We start from the raw sequence: 18,417 nt of genomic DNA on the forward strand, positions 1-18,417 counted from the left end.
CATGTTGAAGCCTCATGAATGGACGGTGGGTTTCTCAAGATTTTTGAAAAGTTCTAAAGTATTTCTGTTGGAGCTTTCTAGTGTCCAACACTTGCTGGTTTTCATCGCATACGTTCCCTGGAAGCATATGCAGTCAGGGGCTAAGGGCCAGATGCCCAGGTGGGTTCATACAAGTAGTGCCTCAGTTGGATCACATGGTGATGATCGCCATAAGAACATAGAAACGCAAAAAATGTTATACAACTAGCAGAAAGGCAATTATATTCTTAAGCAGATTCTAAGATTGAAGGTTGACACTGCTAAAAATCATTATCATATACAGAGGAGCTCTTTAGCTTCTTCAGTACAAATCTCAGGTATCCCTATTTGCTAAAACACATACATACATTCAATCGAGATAATTGAATAATATGTTGTAACAATCAAATCAAATGAAAAAGAATTTGAAAAACATAAAATCTGACTGTGATAGTTTACATTGTAATTTTGCTTCAAGTGGCTATTGTGTTGGCATTGGTTTATTCTTCAAAAAGTGTCTGAACATTATCAAAGCTTGTCGAGGCCGGTGCAGCGGGACTTCATGTCCTGCACCTGCTATAGTTACGAGAGTTAATCCTTTGTAAACTTGACTCCAACCTCCAACCTGCAACATTAGATGAATTAATGACCAGTATCAGCTTGTAATATTTATTCTGCTCCAAAATTTGCTTAATAGAGTAAAATGGTCTTGTAACTGACCTTCCCATGGTCATACCAAGGGTACCAATTTACTAGTGTTGGAAGCTTGAGAGCATCGATCGAGTACCTTGTTGCAGTTACAGGAACTACAGCATCTGTATCCCCACTGTGAAACATAAAAAGGGAAACAAAGGTAAGTTAACCATTCAATGCAGTCCATGATTACGTAAAGCATTATTCTGCAACTATGAGAACTTGATTTCAAGACATGTTTGAAGGTTGTTTCCCCCCTGACAGACAGGTTGTTTTTCTGCAACTATGAGATTTTTTTCATCCCTCTGACTTCCTTTGAATGAGTTAAAATGTTCGGAGAAAATATCCATTTATACCATAGTCCAATGCCCGTATAAAATGGTAAACAATACTGCAATTACAGAACATGAAAGCACCTATATACATGTTTTACAGAGTATATTTAATGATATCACTTACATTGAAGTGTTTAACTGACTAAAACATTTACCAGATATGAGTGCACCCAGTAAATCACTCTGTAATGCAAAATAATACAAGAGACGCTGAAAGTTCTGTTACTCACCTGAAAACCCATATCTTCATACCAGCTGCTATCAGTTCTTGGTAGATTGGAAGCATGGATCTTGGGGAATCTGCCCAATAGGTTCCAACTATATCGCTGTGACAGAGAGAGTAAATGAGTTTGCTTGTTCGAAAAAGGAAAAATATGGGATATTTTGTCAACTACAATCATTATAACCTGCATGTTTGCCATGGGTAATGAATTCCGGTTGTATTTGCATGTAATGCCATCTGCACTTCTGGCCGATTGTAGTAAATGCTTGCGTATCTTTCGGTGCAAGGATCATAGGCTCTAGACAACCAAGGCTGTGGATGGAAACATGTCACTAGACATAGAAAACAAAGGACCCAAACATCCTCTTTGATACAAATACACAGTGAATCAATTATAGAAAAAAGTTAATAATAAACGGGAAAAAAACAAACATAACTTCATGCACGATAGAAGTTTGCATAAATATGTATGTAAAATGGCCCACACTCTTGCATTCTTATTCAAGAAGTGCCAGATGCCACACTTTTCTTTGAAGGTTGATGCCACAGTTTAATAATTGCACTGTGTCTTTGTCCATAAATGCAAACGTGTCCGAAGTAAATCAGGAATCACAAGCCGTATATTTCCTTGTGATTGGCTGTTGCAAATAAAATGTTTGCCTTGTGTTGGGCCTGTAACTCTTTTGCTTACTCTTTTATGAACCACTAAAGCTCAAAACTAACAGTGAAGCAATGGGTTGACAGCAAACTAATTCAGTTTAGTTTCTTGTTAATTTGATATATAAATTGGAGTTACTACATCATATTGAAGTAATTGCGTCCATGCTTGATCATCTGGTAGTTACAGTAAGCATCTGGCGATTGATATTGCATTGCTCTTTGCTGAGTTCAAATAATATCTTAAAAGCAAATGGAATCACTAAATTTCAGCAATTAAGAAATGGAAGTCTGGAAATAGATTTGTGAAACAATATTGCAGTTGGATTACTTGATGGAATTATGAAAATCCAAAAAAGAAAAGGCACTTACGTAGCGTCCACCCAAGCTAACTTTGAGAGAGGCTGTGTAATTGCATGGCTTTGTATTCAAACTATAAGGATCGATATTGCCTTCTTCAGCACTGGCTAGATTCAGGTTCTTGACACAGTCGGGAGAAGGGTGCTGTGAGGATTCAAGCAAGCATGTTGCCTTCAAGTTGTGATAAGTTTTGTCAGAGATCAGACCATGAGTCCACCAATACTCAAACGTGCCGAGGTAGTCATGGTAGTCATCAGTAACCGCATTCCCCACCTTAATTTTCAGGAATCACTAAACTTCAGAAACCAGCATAAATAAACAAGAACTAGTACAACCAAAAAAAGGCTTAAAAGGTGTACCATAAATCCTTTTAAATTAATCGTGGGATTCTGAATGCCCTTGTTCTTTTCATATATGAGCTGGGCTAATTGAGGAACATAATGTCCTGCAAAGTGCAAACATCAGAGCACGCAATTGAATCTTTATGGAGCTAGCCAAAACAGAATTCAGAACTTCTCCCACAGAAGCTTTACCTGCATAACTTTCTCCAGCGATATAGAACTCCCTGTACTTGTACTGTGGGAATCTCTCCAACCAATTCACGAGAAAAGCATAGGCATCCAGTGCTACAAGACAAATGCAAGTACAAGAGTTTGGTACCTGAATTTCTTGATCGACGAAGGAAAGTGAGCCGCTCGCGCAGTAATGGCCATGGTTCAGTTTTACCTGTCTTTGCGTCTCCTGCGGTGTACAGATCCAGCGACGAATTCGAGTAGGAGAACCCCACGCCGGCCGGCGACTCCAGGAAGAGCAAATTGGCCGCTGCATTCACACCCCGACACAAATCAGCCTCTGCCAACACCAGCATTGCAGGAACATCGCTTGCTCTATGAATTGGGAGTCAAACGGAGCTCAACAACATGTACCCACCCTTGTTCCAAGAATTGGGGTTGAGGTAGAGCGTCTGGCCGTCGGGCCTGATGCGGAACGGGCCGACCTCCTCGGACGCGCCGTAGCCGACCGACGAGCACCCGGGCCCGCCGTTGAGCCAGAGGACGAGCGGCGCGATGGGCCCCGCCGCCGGCACCGCCTCTACGAGCCAGTAGAAGAGGGCGCGCCCCCGCGCCGGGTTCACCGTGACGTACCCAGAGTACTGCGAGAACTCCACGTTGGGCGGCTGCCCCGGGAGCTCCCGGATCCGGTCGCTCTCCCTCTCCTGGTCGGCGGTGGCCACGGCCGCCGCTACTACCACTGAGACCACCAGCAGCGGCACCAAAGCGTGAGCCATTGCCATTGGGGACCAGCTCCAGCGGCTGCTGGGCAGAGGCAAGCTGCCAGTGCAGCTCCCACCGGGAGAGATCTTTAAGGCACTGGAGACTGGAGAGTGGAAGCAGCGGAGCTGAGCCTGCACCCAGCAAGCACAGTGCTCTGCACTTGCCCAGTACGCAACGGCACTCCAGCTACTGCTGCAGCTGCTGTTGCTGACCAGGGAGATTGCTCGCCCTGTCGCCTTGATTTGAGTGGGGATTTTCGGTCCGCACGCCACCCTCCGCCACTCCCATTGACCAAGGACAGCTCAGGAGCCCCGAGCGGTTGTCCCCTTGAAGCGTCAAAGGGAGGAGGAGGCAGCTGACCTCATCCGCTGGCTCTGCTCTGACCCCCGGCCGGCAAAGGCCGGGAAAAAGTACAAGGCGAATGTGCCGAGATTTCCTCACCCGCCCCCGATGATTGATTGGCACGGGTACAGCTCAGGCGCCGGGGGGCAAAAGCGCCGGATCAGATCGCGCGGCCGTACCTGCCCTGGCCGAGCCCGAGCGCGGCGCGCCTCCCGGAGGAAAAACTCGCAGGATGATTAGGCGGCGTCCACACCCGCGTGCTGCTAGGTGCTGCTGCTACAGCGAGGCGCACAGCGCGGCAAGTGCGGTGTCGGAGCGCGTCGTAGTAGTGGCGGGGTGGTGGACTGGTGGTGCGCGTGGGAGAGAAGAGCAGGGCCGAGCCGAGCCGAGCTGGGTGCCGTGGGGGAGGGCCGCGGGGCGGCGGACGCGGCTGGCACATGGGGCTGGGGGTTGGAGGGAAACCGGGCGGGACTCGGGAGGCGGCTGAAAATTCGCGGGGGGCGCATCGGTATCGCATCTGCTAGGCGGGGCGGCAGCGGCGTCCGTCGCCAATCACCATGTCGTCGCGTGCGCACGCGTGAACGTGGAAGCTGGGAAAGGGGGGGCGAGCAAAGGTAAACTAATCCCAAACCAAACCGAACACGCGGGCTGCTGAAGTTGAACAACGTGAGGGATCGTGAGCTGTTTGTCTCGTCCGACTCGCCCGAGGCAGGTGGTGTGCTCCACAACACACTTTGTGTAGACAGGAAAGGAAGGATAGCTTCACGGCTTCAGGCGGCGATGGGGATCCGATTACCCGGAGGCCGGGGGCAGCAATGTAGGATGATGATGATGCAAGCCACGAAGCCAGGCGTTGGAGACTGCGATGATGTCGAGGAGCAGCGGTCTCGCCTTGCCCGAAAAGAATTACACGGACTGGACTGCCCGCATCATTGCATCAGTCAGAAAGCAACGATTGTTTTAAGGGAGGCCCACGCTAGATATTTTACAGTATACTTGTTCACCTTTCGAACTACTTAAGGGCGGCCATGTGGACTGAAAATAGTCCACAGGCAATATATTATTCCATTCAACTTCCCAACACCATTGCGCAAGCGGTCCGTAAGAAGAAGATAACAAAATTACTCATAGCACCGTGGGCAGCCCATAGACATTATAAAATTATACTTGTACAGTACCATTGAGTAAACAAATAAAATCAGCCAACCAGAAATCGTGGAGGATCTTTTTCTATCTGATGGGAATCTTCTTATTTCCTAACATAAAGGCTGCCTGCTGTGGTACTGGTTTGCCAAAAACATTGTGGTTGCCCTCAGAGGATTCCAGCCTTCGTACTGTACCAGGCTCTCAGAGCAGAGAGCACGCAAATGGTGGCCGGTGGACCCCATTTCGCTAAGTGTACCCTACCACGGCAATGCCTCTGAGGCTGCTCCGTTCGGGCAATCGGGCGATGTAAGGCCTCCTCCAATGGTGCCAGGTCAGCTAGCTTATAAAATAATATTTTGTCTAGGTGAAAGATGGTGAAAGAAAGGAGAAAGAAGAGTTATCTCTTATCAAGAGATAATCTCGTACACATATTTCAAGACTACGTGGGGCTAACTATATTCTAAGAGTTGGATTATTGGACAAGTTGTCTCTCATACATTTTTTATTGTTATGAGCAGTAGTTGACTCTAACTGAGGAGGTCTAAGTAGCATGTTGACGTGTCGACGAATCAGACAGGGACCAAGAAGATGCGGGACTGTTACTGATTGAACTGACTCATTTGTGGAGATCTCTAAGAAAGACAACAGCACTGGGATAGTCTTTTGCGCGCTCGTGCTGGATGCTCAGGTATCAGCGACAAAATTTCTTTCAGAACTACTGTACTGCTTATGTTCAGAATGTTACGTTCTGCAACATTCACTTGCAAACAAATTAAGTCTAGTACTATATGGATCAGTTTGATGCAAAAAGTTCCATTAGTGAAAAAAATGCGTTAGATGCATCATGTGTTAGTATTCTTCCCGATTGGTAAGTGGAGGGAGAAGGGAAGCCTGGAATGCTCTTTCCTGATTTAACTTCACTCAAAACAATTGCGATCGACCAGAAGTGAGGCGATGTGAGATGTACAGTCACATTTTTCTTCTCCGAACACACAACTATTATTGAATTAATAGATGAAAAGAGTTTTATAAACACACATTTTAGAAGCAATTTACATGTATACGTGTTTAAAACATAGTATTGTTCCAACCTCTAATTTTGTCCTTAATGAATATACTAAATCGTATATTCGACATGTTAGTAGCATAACTAAAGTATACTATAAAATAATACCAAATTTATAGCCAAATAACTTATAAAGAGATGTATACAAACTAAGGTCGACCAACATACAATTGATGACCAAACTTTCCTTAAAGAATCGACTTCTCCAATAAAAATTATTTGTATATATGAAATCAGGCTTAAAGATGGCAATTTAATTGTAGGTTAAATATGAAAATGGAATCAAGACGGGAATCATACACCCAAGAGTAATTAATAGATTTGTTCCCCTAATTTACTATGGGTGGGGGCTTGTGCCCCCTATTCCTTGAGTATTGTGATTGAGTAGACTTTAAAAAAGGTGGTGAAAGAATAAAATAGAATAACAACCTATGAATATACAGGAATCACACATAGTGAATATATAGAAATAACACCAAATGTAGTGTTTTTGCCGATACAGTAAATACCAGCTCAATATAAAACCTGAAACACACCACCATTCACGTGCCCACCAAACCTAATCGATTGTATTTTTCACACGGGGGCATATCAAGCCTATTCTCGAAACAACAATTACCCATACCTAGTAGCGCGTGGAACATGTGGGTACCCGCACATATGGGTCCAATTGTCATCCCTATAAATGACATGAAAATGTAGAAGAAAATTGTGAAATTGTTTATATCTGCATTGGATCACTAAAAATATAAGCAAAATATATTAGTGTGATACTTAGCCATGACAGTCAAACACATGACAGTCAAACACTTCATGTGAAAAATATCGGAACTTATAAAAGTTACCAGGCTTGCAAGTGGGTTTCTACATATTTTCCTCTAATAATGAGATGTAGGGACATTTTGCAAGGGTTTAGTTTCGAGGAAACATTTCTGGAGATAAAATGATTATAATTATCCTGAGAAATGTCTTGTATCCGGTAGGATAAGAGAAACATTTCTGGTTGTCTATTGTCTCCAAATCCCTGAATTGCTTGGTAGTGATTTTTCCATTCTCTCCGTAGTCAAATTTTGTTTGGTGCAGCTGTGTTGATGTCCCAATTCAACTGACTGAGTTTGAGTTTGTAGTTGTTATTTTAGTAGCCTCTCAGGGTTATAATCCTATATTATCTTATGCTATATCAATAGAAATTTGCATTGTCTTGTGATGAGGTTCGTTCAAAAAAATTGTTTGGTAAGAATCCTTCTATTTATATGAGAGAATCATGTTGCATAATCCCCACCAAACGGCCCATAGTATCCGCATTGCAGTGCAACTCATAGGACGCAGCATTTGGTCTGTTTAAAAGTACACCATCCTCAATGCTGCAACGTTTGAGTCACAAAATCTGCAGGAGTTTGGAGTCTGAAACTGGCTGACAAAAAACAGAGCGCAAACTACATGTTTGGAAGTAGCTTTGATGTACTACTATTGTTCAAGATCTTTTGTTTTCAAGTACTACAGGCTAGAGCGACGGAAGTCGGAAGCTACTACTATTCCCTCCGTTTATTTTTATAAGACGTACGCGTATATCAAGATTCAATTTTTATTATTTTTGACCAATAATTTAACCAATAAATTTTTATTTTTATATTATTTTTGACCAATAATTTAACCAATAAATTTTTTTTATAATGCAAATTGATTGGATTTGTAATCAAATGTACTTCCCAATGACTATAAATTTATAACCATAAATAATACAAGATAAGATAAATTAATGATAAAAGTGTAATTTGGAATATCGTGCCAATAAATCATATCACACCTTATAAAAATAAAATGGAGGGAGTACACTAGAGGACCGGCGATCAACTTGCCAGGTCCGATTCTGGTTCGATGGCAGAGCGGAGTCCCTGACGAACCATCATCTGCGCGTAGAACTCGGCGTGCTCCTGTCCAGGCATCGAAGTACACCGTTTAAGCAATAATTCCTTGTGGCTATAGAAACTAGACTAGATCGAAGCTCTATAGACCTTTTGCATTTCAAATAGTATCAGGCGGGTGCGATAAGAGTTGAGTATTAACACATACCTTGACGGCGACGATGACAAGCGCGACGCCTTTCAGGCGAGACTCGTGGAAGAGCTGCCGCGCAGCTTCCGCGGTAATGGATGGCACCACCTGCGGCAAGGCCTTCTCCACTGCACAGTCGGGCACGACGCACGACGACAGTCGACAGCAGACGTGAGTCACAGGCTCGGGAAACTTGCTTGGGATATCCAGAACGTGCTGTGCTGGTGGGTTTGTTTCGAGCGAGTACAGCAGTGTGCTTACCGTGCTTCTCGGTGTGGCGCACGTCGTCCACGAGCAAGACCTTGTAGCTGTCGCCGCTTCCGGAGCGCCTCCCGTCCCTGAGCCTCCCGGGGTCCCCTCCTTCCTGCGTGACGGGGAGCGTGTCGAGCTGGGACTGGTCAAACGCTGGCCGCTCCAGCACCGCGCCGCCGCCGCCGCTCGCATGCGGCGCCGCGACAACACCCGCCGTCGCCTTCTTCCGATGCCGGGCTCTCAGGTTCACGGAGACGGTGGAGGGGAGCGGGGTGGTGGTGGTGGTTGTGGCAGTGCTCGGGAAGACGAGCGCGGTGCACGCGGCTGCTCGGCCGCTGATGGCCATTGCCAATGTCAAGACTCGAAACCAGGATAAGCCCTCGGCGTTTGGGAAACTGGCGGCGATAAGGTTGAGCGTGATTGCGTGAAGCAATGCAGGGATTGCAGGCAGCCAAAGGCACAAAGTAGAAAGCTTCTTCTTGCTCGGGGGAGAAGCAGGTGGTCTTGCTTGGCAATGTCGAGATTTATTCAGGGTTCAACTAAACATAGTGCCAAAAACGGCAGGTGGACCGTTTGAGAAAACTCTAGATCCTGTGTGTAGCACCGGTGAAACTGGAATTATTCTCCCCTCGCTCTCCGCGGTACAAGTACTGCAAGTGTACAAAAACCACACTACAAAACAAGGGCAAGACGCTGATGTCTGAATGGCCACCAGTTTGCCAGGAGTCCAGGACCATACAGCACCACATTGGCTAAAAAGCCGGTCGGAGACGAACAAGACTGGGTGAGTTTCTGGTCATGGAAAGTTCCAGAACCAAACGTAGTGGAGCCGTTCCCTCCGAACAAGTGCAAACCGTTTGGCATAACCAAAAATCAGGGACCACAATGGCAATTGCAGCTTCGTAACGACTCTCCAGGGTTCCAACTGAGAAGAAACAGCAGCATAGAACGGAGGAGAAAATCAATTTCTTTCTCAAGAAAAGAAAGGAAAATTTATAATCTTTGTGTTCCAGTTAACATACCACCACGGTGCAACATTTTGCAGTAAGTAGATACAAAAATGATTTATATATAACAAACTTTTATGCACATTATGGCTGCCCAAGGGTTACAGCCGAAATTTCTAGCTTCTATAAACTATTAATTCTGCGCGATTACACCAGACAAATTGACTTCAGGTTTGGAAGGCGAACTTCCCTCAGCCTCAGATCACCAAGTAATTATCAGTAACCAATTGAATCCTCTCTGAAAACTTTGGAGGGCTACCTTCCCTTAGCGGAAGAATGGCGGTAACCTGAAACAGTGATTTGCAAAAAAAAAACCACAAGAATTATAAATTGTATGTAGGGGAAGAAAATAAATTCAGGAATTATACTTTCATAGTTTATCAAGTTAACAATTGGTAAAAAAATGACAGTGAACCATCAGGACACTGTATTGTACAAAGCGGGGTGTAATATTTGCTAAAACATTTAGAGCAAAGTGGTAGGGGTCATTATTTTTCCTATGTTTTAAGAATCGGTAAGTGGATCTTTGTTTGGTGCTTAAACAATAAATTCAACCTCCTCAGACCAAATTGGATGCTAAGGACCAGAGCATTATTTGAGTTGTATAGGTTATGCACTTATGCAGTACTTCCTCCGTCCCAAATTATAGGTCGTTTTGACTTTTCTAGATGCACAGATATTATTATGCATCTAGACATAGGGTATATCTAAGCGCGTAACAAAGCCTATGAATTAAAAAAGCCAAAACGATCTATAATTTGGGATAGGAGAGAGTATTAAGCATTGCAAAGCAATCAGGGATCTGGTGTAAGGTAAGGAAGAGTTTCTGGTGCTATTTTATGGCATATTGAGTGAGTGGGTACAGTACCCCACGGTTTTGCCGTAAAGCAAACAAACACTGAACTCATAGAGCTAATGAAACTATGCAGCCAACAAAACAACAAGTGACATTCTATACTCTTAAGGTGTAATTCTAAACTAACCGACTGCCTCCCCAAATTTTCTCTCATTATACTCCTACTCATTCTTCATCAGTAAGCTCATATTTCAGAAGCAGGTAGATGTTCTCGGAAACAAGAAACAACCAACCTTCAAATCACTGAAGGTGCTTGACGCAGAAAAAACAACCGAGATGGGGAAAAATGTTGATGGGTCAGCTGCAGGAACAGCAAATTCCATAGAACCACTGAAAATGAAGTGACATCAAGCATTAACAACAGTGTTGGGGACAAAATGCATGAAATAAAAAATAATGAGTTAGCATATGCGCCATGTACCTGCGGTTGGATTGATCAATAAGAGTAATTGACCATTCCATCACTGAGTTTCTTGAGTCATACCTGCATGCAACAAAAGAAAGAGAAAAGTTAATATATGCAACTAGAGACCAGCTGGATGGGCGAACAAAGAGACCATCTGAGTGCTGAGATAAATTTTAATCCAACAGGTGCACTTTTAAAGAGGCAAACTTTGAATTGTAACACTTCTAAAAGGAATTATTATGATGCATTAAGTATGAAATATTAACTTATGGTAAACAGAGGCTAGAGACTGTTTTGTGGACCTGAGTATTCAATCAGCAAAAAATTACTTATACAAATTACAAATAGGCCTAGACCTGCATTCCAATTTCTTGTAAAGCAAACAGCTTCACCTTTTTCTGTAACCTCAACTCCATGTTCGCACCCAAAGGCTTGTTGGATATGTTTTCTTTCAGATGCACAGTTTAACTTACAACTCTTAGCATTATTTGGGTTCGCACAGGTTATTCTTGGGACATACACATTACCAGAGTATTTAAAACAGGAACATGAAGGTTTTGAAACATACTTCCATTCTCCATCTATCTGTCTAACACTTGGAGCTTCCCTGAGTGCAGGCAGAGGTATAGAAATGACAACATTGTGTAAATCAAACATCTCAGAAGCTTCATACTCAATGTTCACATATGTTTCATTTCCAGAGACTGAAGGCCAGCAATTGACTGCAAGTGGCAAAAATAGGTTACACAAGTCTAAATTTGCAATTAATTTTAGCAAACAATTGAAACACACCTGATAATGGCAGAGATGACTCATCCAACTCCTGGATTCTCCACTTCACAAAAGGGGTTTCATTATGACCACTGGGGAAAGGCCTGTTTGGATCTTTTGCCCCAACAATTTGCTGACTATTGAACAGCTCTTTGTTAATATAAGGGTGTGTCTTGAAGCTAAGTCCAGGTAGATCTTGATTCTCAATCTGTAAAGCACACAAATATAGTATGTTCCACCAATTAAAAAAACTTTATTAATTGGAAAAATAATGTTAACCAAAACACAGCCTTGGAAGCAGGTAATAGTGATCATATTCATGATGTTTACGATAGCAGGGATACACAACAAGTTTCAAATAAAATTAAAAGAATCTCAAGGCATATGGCAGAAACAGTGCGATTTCTGCAACAAACATTTGTATATCATATAATTAGGAAGAAAAAAAGAGAGCTTCAGCAATTAATCAAGCGAAGAATGTAACTACCATAAATTAAATAGTTTTTTATATTAGAAGCACAGATATATGGAAAGTAGTGTAGTAGAGCAACACTTGACAAGAGACTCGTATTGGGCCAGATAAATCAGCCAGGAACGGATTGAGTGGTAGACATCAGTATGACAAGAGGCTTTTTTATGCTTGACTCTGAAACTTTTCTAAGGAAAAAAAAAACAAAGTATTGAACACGAATCAAAGGTCCAGAAAACAAATATAGAAAATGACCTGCAACTGGATAAAACCATTGGTATCATTCAGAACTTGAAGAGCAAGGGTTCCTTGAACATCAAAATTATGAATCCCACCATCTCTTTTAACAGTGACATTGATCTTTTCTTCAATTGCCACTGCGATAGGATCACTTGGTGGGACAGATGACAGCCTCGACTGAATTCCACTTGGTCGGGTGTCCTCCGAAATGAGTTCTCCTTCAGCTTTCAGAGATTCTAGGAACTGATTTGTCTTCCTTGCCTTGCCCAATTTCATACCACCAGCCACTTTACTAGTAGCAGGAGTAGAAGCAGAAGGGAGCCCTGTACAAATGCCACAAGTAATCAACATAAATAATAGCTGCTCGTAATAGAGGCATTCATTAGTGAGGATTCCTTTCCAAAATCCACTTGAAAGCTGAGAGCTTAAATTCGCCTGAAAGTTCTGTGGTGGATTTGAGAATTCACACCAAATTTTTTTGAAAGATACAAAATTCACAATCCACTATCATCAATTCTCAACAATGCAATCAGAACTACTATATAACCATTAACACCAGTAATAAAATTAATTAATGGCGTCAGAATTTCCACATATGTGTTTGCTTGGGTACTAACCTTTGGGCTTTTGAGCGAATGAGTCAGCAAATATAGGATCACCTCCTAGACCAGTGCCTCTCGTGTTCATGTCACTAAAACCATTTGGAGGCCTCAGGGGACCAAATGCTTTTTCAGTCTTGCCTCTATCAATCTGCATAAATCCAACAAGATGCGATATTATGTATTGGTCACAATCTTGTGGATACAAGTTTTAATACCATTGCAAGTCAATCAAAGAGCACAGGTAGTTGCACATAGTTTTGCAGGGTACTCTATGAGTCTATGTTTATCCCTCCCGGAGATATTAATTTTTCTAGAGAAAAATGACAGCACTGTATGCTGCGAACAAAATAACCATGATCGAATAGGAAAAATAGTTTGTCTGGCCAAAATTTCTAAGGCAATCAGAGACCTGCCATAAAAATGAATGAAGAATTCAGGAGAAAAATTGCCAATCACTGCGTCCCAGTTTAGACCGACGTTTTCCTAATAAACTAACCCAGCTCTTCCTACCAATGTCACATGCCAAAATGTAGCCAACATGCGAATAGAGACAAGGAGACATGACTTAAATTTGGTGCCACAACCAAGACTCAAATTCTACATATTCTAATCCAGATTCAAATACTTATGGGTGGAATATATTTCCAGCCTAGAAATCTCATATATGGTAACTTAGTTCTCTTTCATCAAGTTCTCCATGTGGCTTCAAATCTTCATTCATCTTTTAGCAAGATAGTTTATGAGATGAAAAATATAAGTAACTCAAAATCTATTGATTGCAATAACTTTTTTCCTCACAAAACATTATAGCAGATTAATAATGATGACTTAGAGTACATAGATCGCAATCATGAAAGTGGTAAAAGTTATAATGGCCATTACCATGCTTATAGGATTGTAAACTTAGACCTATCTTTCAAAAATTTATCAGCAACTACAGAACTGGAATATACCTAACAGAAGACAGTGATTATTAGATTAAGATCCCATGTGAGGAAACAAATGGAGTAGCAAATGAGGAAGAGCTCAGATAAGTAAATATTTTGTGTGGACTCAAATCTTTTAGAGTTATTATGGTTAATGTTTACCAAATTTCAACTTAACAGTACCAAGGCCTGCAAGAAGAAAAAAGATCCCTTGATGTTCAAGATTCAAGAGAAGTGTGTATGTTTTAGAAAAAAAAATAGGGCAAACCTTGCTTTTCTCGATCTCAGTAACTCTCCTCCTCATGTGATCCTTAGTTTCATTTATTTTGCTCTGCATGACAAGTTTGTACAGCTTCTCTTCATGGCTCTCCATCTCACAATACTGTTTAACTTGAGCAACAGTAACGTTTTCTTTGTTTCCAAGGGAAATGGCTTCATCAAAAGCAGAAGCAAGGTCAAATGCTGCCCTACAGACACCTTCCTCATCCAAAGAGGGAGAGTATTCAGGTACCTTTATACATGTTCAAGGAAACCATTGGATTGAATTGGCATTTTCAATATGCAAATGCTATAAGTTTATAGTTAGGTCATAAGCAAGGACAACTGGTGCTAACACAGTGATTCATGTCTTGGCCTTTGTTCCAAAAACAAAAGGGTGGGTATGTTCAAATGCATAATCCAAAAGAAAAACATGCATCTAATGCCATCCGTGTAGCAAAAGTAAATGATACAGAGATGGCAAAAAGAAATCCTTTTCTGATGTTGACTACGCAATCTTCTAGCAGTAAACTAGATGTTGATGGTATGAATATAACACAAACTGGGAACAGGATACGAGCTTAGAGAGCAGCCTCAGTGTCTCCAGGTCTTCAAGAATGTTACTCTGCTTATTTGTGATGACTAGCAGATATAAGGCTTCAATAGGCTGATAAACATAGCGGACATTTTCAGTCTCAACATAGGTGTGTTGCTTTCCAGTTCCCACCAACTTCGGAAATGCTGCAAGCAGTCCCTCGATCCTGCTCCGAGACATATCAACAAATTGTCTCGAAACAAGTGCTGCAGTTGAAGAAAAACAGAAACAACACATTATTTTCTATTAAGAATTTCATCAGGCAAATAGTACAGAGAAATTTGTTGGCGGTAGCTTGATAAAAATTAAATGCATAAGAGGAAACCCATAAATCTACTAAACGGAGCCTATCGGGGAAAGGCCATTAAGTGTTGACACAACTACAGACTCATGACTACATATAAACGCAAATATGCTACCAAAAGTAAATAGGCTAAATGTTCAAGGATGAAGACATATGCTACAGGTACAAAAGTTACAAAAAAGGCAAGTGTTTGAGGAACAAAGATATATCATTTATGAATCAACAATAATACATTAATAATCAAATTTAATAAATGGGCAATTCTCAGCCAATTCTTAGCCAGCTTACCTTTTCCAGATTTTGATATTATAGAGGCTGCAAGGACCACCTGTAATACAGGAAAAGGAAAAATGATTGATTATGGATACCAAAACACGAGATGCAACAAAGGTTACAGGAATAACACATATTTATCACTGCAATGCCCTCTAGGCACCAGGATCAAAGTGAATTAGTTATAAAAAGGAAAAAACAGTTTTGAATCATTCAATCATACCATTTTCAATGGTTTTGTCACCCAGGAATAACAAAAGCTGAATGGAGTAATTGATCTGCAAAAAAGAGGGTAATTAGTTCCACAAACAAAAAGTCATGTACAATATATAACAAAGCGACTAATAAGAACTGCAGAAGCACACCATTCAGACTACTCAGAGAACTTAGTCACAAAAAAAAATTCATGCAATTTCCATGCTATCATAAGTTGGTAAAATGCAACAAGACAAGTCAAAGGGCAGGACATATGAAGTTTTTAGAAATCTCAATTATAATAATATGATAATAACCCATAGACGTATATCTCAAAAAGTCAAAACAATGAGGACTTGTAAGAGTAGTTTTACATGGTCAATAATTTGAGTTTAGCATAACTGATTTTTCTTCTTGTTTCACAGGTTTTTTATTGTACCCTAACCAATAGCAAAACCCATTGCCATGTTATGCTGGTTTTACCATGAACCTAACTTAAGGTTTTAGTTGGCCACAGGCTCTAAATACAATTTCATTTTGATATAAAAAAAAGTCAGATCCAAATAACAACTGCAAAACTCGAGCTAAATTCTGCGCGCACAAGTCAAAATGCTGGAATGCCCAGGTCCAAATTCTGAACCAACTGATAACAAAAAGCTCAGGCTTCAGGATCATCCGCGGACTTAAACGTGGTGGCACTGTGGTCCAGGACAACCCACGGAAATTACGGAAAACAAACAATATTCAGACGCCGCAAACAAATCCGCAACAATCTGGATGGGCTCGTTCGTCCCATCAAACACATTAGAATTTCGCAGAACAAAAGGAACGAGCGATTCGTCCAAGCTAGTAGGTCTGATCCTAACTGAGAGAAGAAGGAATCGACCCGAGCCCGGTTAGATCTCCACCCCACGCTGGTCGGGGGAAACGAAGACACAGGAGAGAGGAGCGGTTGCGGTCGAAGGATACCTGGATCTGATGGGAGTCGCGTTCGGCGACGGCGAGGAGGCGGAGGAGAGTTTTGCCCGCGAAGTTGGCGGGTGGGGAATTTATCGGCGGGTGGCGAGGTAGTCGAGCCGGACCGCGTCGGTTGGCGCGGCTCGTTGTGTTGCGAGTTGCGACCCAAGCAAGGTCAGCTAGGTCTCACTCGATTTTTTTTATATATTTTTTACGATTTTGAAGAAATAAATAGTCGAATCAAAAATTTGTAAAAATAGACCTATGCCGCCGAACCAAACGGCGGTAGCAGCTTATCGCCGGTTGAAACGGCGGCAAGGAGTCTTACCACCCCTCATCTAGCGGGCCGCCCACGGGGTGGAATAGCGCTGGTTTCGAGGAAGTTTCGCAATTTCATCAGGCGGTAAGGGCGCCCCGCGAGTTCAAACGGCGAAAGCTATCCCTTACCGCCGGATAAGCCGACGGAGCCTCCCATTATATATTATAATACGGCGCGTGACCGTTCCCACTCACGCGCCACAGCAAATGGAGCGAGCCAGCCAACAAGGGAGGGAGGGAGATCGAAGGCAGGAGGGAGAAGAGAAGGAAGGAAGGGAGGGAGGGAGAGGGAGTGGGGGGAGATTGAAGTTTCGGCCGTCGCTTCATTTCAGGTATTTTTTTTAAATTTCATAGTTTAGTTTAATATAGATATTTAGTAGTGCATAGATCTAATAGATAGTTTAGTGGATATGAGACTTAGAAAAATTTAGTGAATTTTAGACATAGGAAAAGGTAGCATAGTCAGTATAGTGGATTTAGTTTAGGTATTTAGTTCACAGTAAATTTAGTTTGTTGATTTATGTAGATTAAATTTAGATGAATATTATTTACATTGCTAGGGTTATATTTTGTTTAGGTATTGTGTAGTTATTATATGGGTAGTTGTAATTATTAGATTTAGTAAGAACCTTTGTACTTATCACGTATATTGTTCCGGGAAGATGCCTATGATAAATTTAGTTCGTAAGGTTGGTTTACTGTTAGTATGAATGATAGAATTAAATGATTTCACCATCTATTGAAATGAAGGTGTCATTCCAGTTAATTGATTTAAGTTATTAAGAGCAATTTAGACTGCTCATTTCGTGTATGTTGGCAGACATATCGGATAGTTTATATTTCCAAGTCTTCTATGGTCCAGGGGAGGTTAGAAATGGTCCAGAAGGGGTAGATTTGAGTGGATTTTCATATTTTTGCAAGTATTTACCAAGAGCAAGAGAGAGGACTTGCGGAGATATATGCAGGTGGCTTTGTAAGGATTTCGGTGTTGATAGAGATCAAGTGGATATGTCTGTGAGGGCTGTAGTGAAGAGATGGCCCGTCATAAATTTTTGGGAGCTGCTCCCGCTTGAAGGAACCCTGAGCTACCGAGCTTATGTAAAGGGTTGTACGAGGCGCGGTGTACCGCTCATATGGTATGTTCAACTGTTCATGAAGGCTGGATCTAGCAGTCAAGTGGAAGAAGAAGTTTAAAGTGCTGAAGTTGAAGCGGAGGAAGATGTGGAGAGTACTGATGGGGTCAATGAAAAAATTGATGATGATGGGGCAGAAGGGGAGATGCAGAGGATGATGTTGCAGCTCGTGAGCCAAATGGGGAGACTGATGAGGGGGAAGAAATTGCTGAGTTAGTTGAGCAGGTGGAGAGGAAAGGAGAGGAGGCCAATGGTGCCATGGATAATGACTTGTCGGATTAGGAAGATGCTTACCCTGTCCCGTGGAACTGGTCAACTTATGACCATTCCGCCCTACAGGTCAATGTAGGAAAAAATATCACTTGGGAGTACAGGGAGAATGAGGTATGCATGGGTGCTTTGAACCCTAGTGGGGATGAGGTGAAAACAGTTGTGAAGAGACAATCCACATTATCTTTGCAGCGTCAGTTCAAGGTGGAGAAAAGCAACCCGACGACGTATGATATCCGCTGTGTGAGAAATGATTGCCCGTTCAGGGTGCACGCATACAAGGGGAATTGGAAGGATTACTGGGAGGTGACTAAAGATGGTTGAGCACCAATGCTTGCTGGATGAATTGGAATGAACACACCGCAACCTCACTGCTGATTTTGTTGCTCAATACATGTATCCTCAGATAGTGCAGA

The 18,417-nt window shown here is 42.3% G+C and overlaps 2 protein-coding genes across 2 annotated transcripts; both read right to left on the bottom strand.

Annotated features, from left to right (window-relative positions):
- Positions 1-249: 249 nt before the first annotated feature.
- On the bottom strand, positions 250-4,411 carry LOC101766662 (serine carboxypeptidase-like 27). The gene is made up of 9 exons (XM_004970408.4): positions 3,217-4,411; positions 3,013-3,108; positions 2,820-2,912; positions 2,646-2,731; positions 2,299-2,559; positions 1,454-1,581; positions 1,277-1,372; positions 739-844; positions 250-643 (listed from the first exon to the last, which is right to left on the bottom strand). Exons 1-9 carry the CDS (start codon positions 3,578-3,580, stop codon positions 500-502), a joined length of 1,374 nt encoding a protein of 457 aa, XP_004970465.1. The 5' UTR covers positions 3,581-4,411; the 3' UTR covers positions 250-499.
- A 3,459-nt stretch (positions 4,412-7,870) lies between these two features.
- Positions 7,871-16,428, bottom strand: LOC101767745 (coatomer subunit delta-3). Its single transcript, XM_004970412.3, has 15 exons — positions 16,293-16,428; positions 15,352-15,406; positions 15,144-15,183; positions 14,534-14,757; positions 13,967-14,209; positions 12,788-12,920; positions 12,186-12,493; positions 11,483-11,669; positions 11,259-11,412; positions 10,706-10,768; positions 10,518-10,614; positions 9,688-9,715; positions 8,431-8,529; positions 8,188-8,297; positions 7,871-8,048 (listed from the first exon to the last, which is right to left on the bottom strand). Exons 2-15 carry the CDS (start codon positions 15,352-15,354, stop codon positions 7,965-7,967), a joined length of 1,773 nt encoding a protein of 590 aa, XP_004970469.2. The 5' UTR covers positions 15,355-15,406; positions 16,293-16,428; the 3' UTR covers positions 7,871-7,964.
- Between the last annotated feature and the right edge of the window lie 1,989 nt (positions 16,429-18,417).

This window comes from Setaria italica, chromosome V (genome assembly GCF_000263155.2).
Source record: "Setaria italica strain Yugu1 chromosome V, Setaria_italica_v2.0, whole genome shotgun sequence".
Lineage (NCBI taxonomy): Eukaryota > Viridiplantae > Streptophyta > Magnoliopsida > Poales > Poaceae > Setaria > Setaria italica.

What these genes read in the sequence shown, in the direction of transcription:
- LOC101766662 (XM_004970408.4), bottom strand. Translation starts at nt 3,580, where the DNA reads ATGGCAATGGCTCACGCTTTGGTGCCGCTGCTGGTGGTCTCAGTGGTA. An exon ending in CGCTGGAGAAAGTTATGCAG is followed by an intron (nt 2,732 to 2,819) that starts GTAAAGCTTCTG and finishes TGCACTTTGCAG; the next exon opens with GACATTATGTTCCTCAATTA. An exon ending in ATGAAGATATGGGTTTTCAG is followed by an intron (nt 845 to 1,276) that starts GTGAGTAACAGA and finishes TATGTTTCACAG; the next exon opens with TGGGGATACAGATGCTGTAG.
- LOC101767745 (XM_004970412.3), bottom strand. An exon ending in TGAGGCTGCTCTCTAAGCTC is followed by an intron (nt 14,210 to 14,533) that starts GTATCCTGTTCC and finishes ACATGTATAAAG; the next exon opens with GTACCTGAATACTCTCCCTC. An exon ending in CATTCTTCCGCTAAGGGAAG is followed by an intron (nt 8,530 to 9,687) that starts GTAGCCCTCCAA and finishes TCACGCAGGAAG; the next exon opens with GAGGGGACCCCGGGAGGCTC.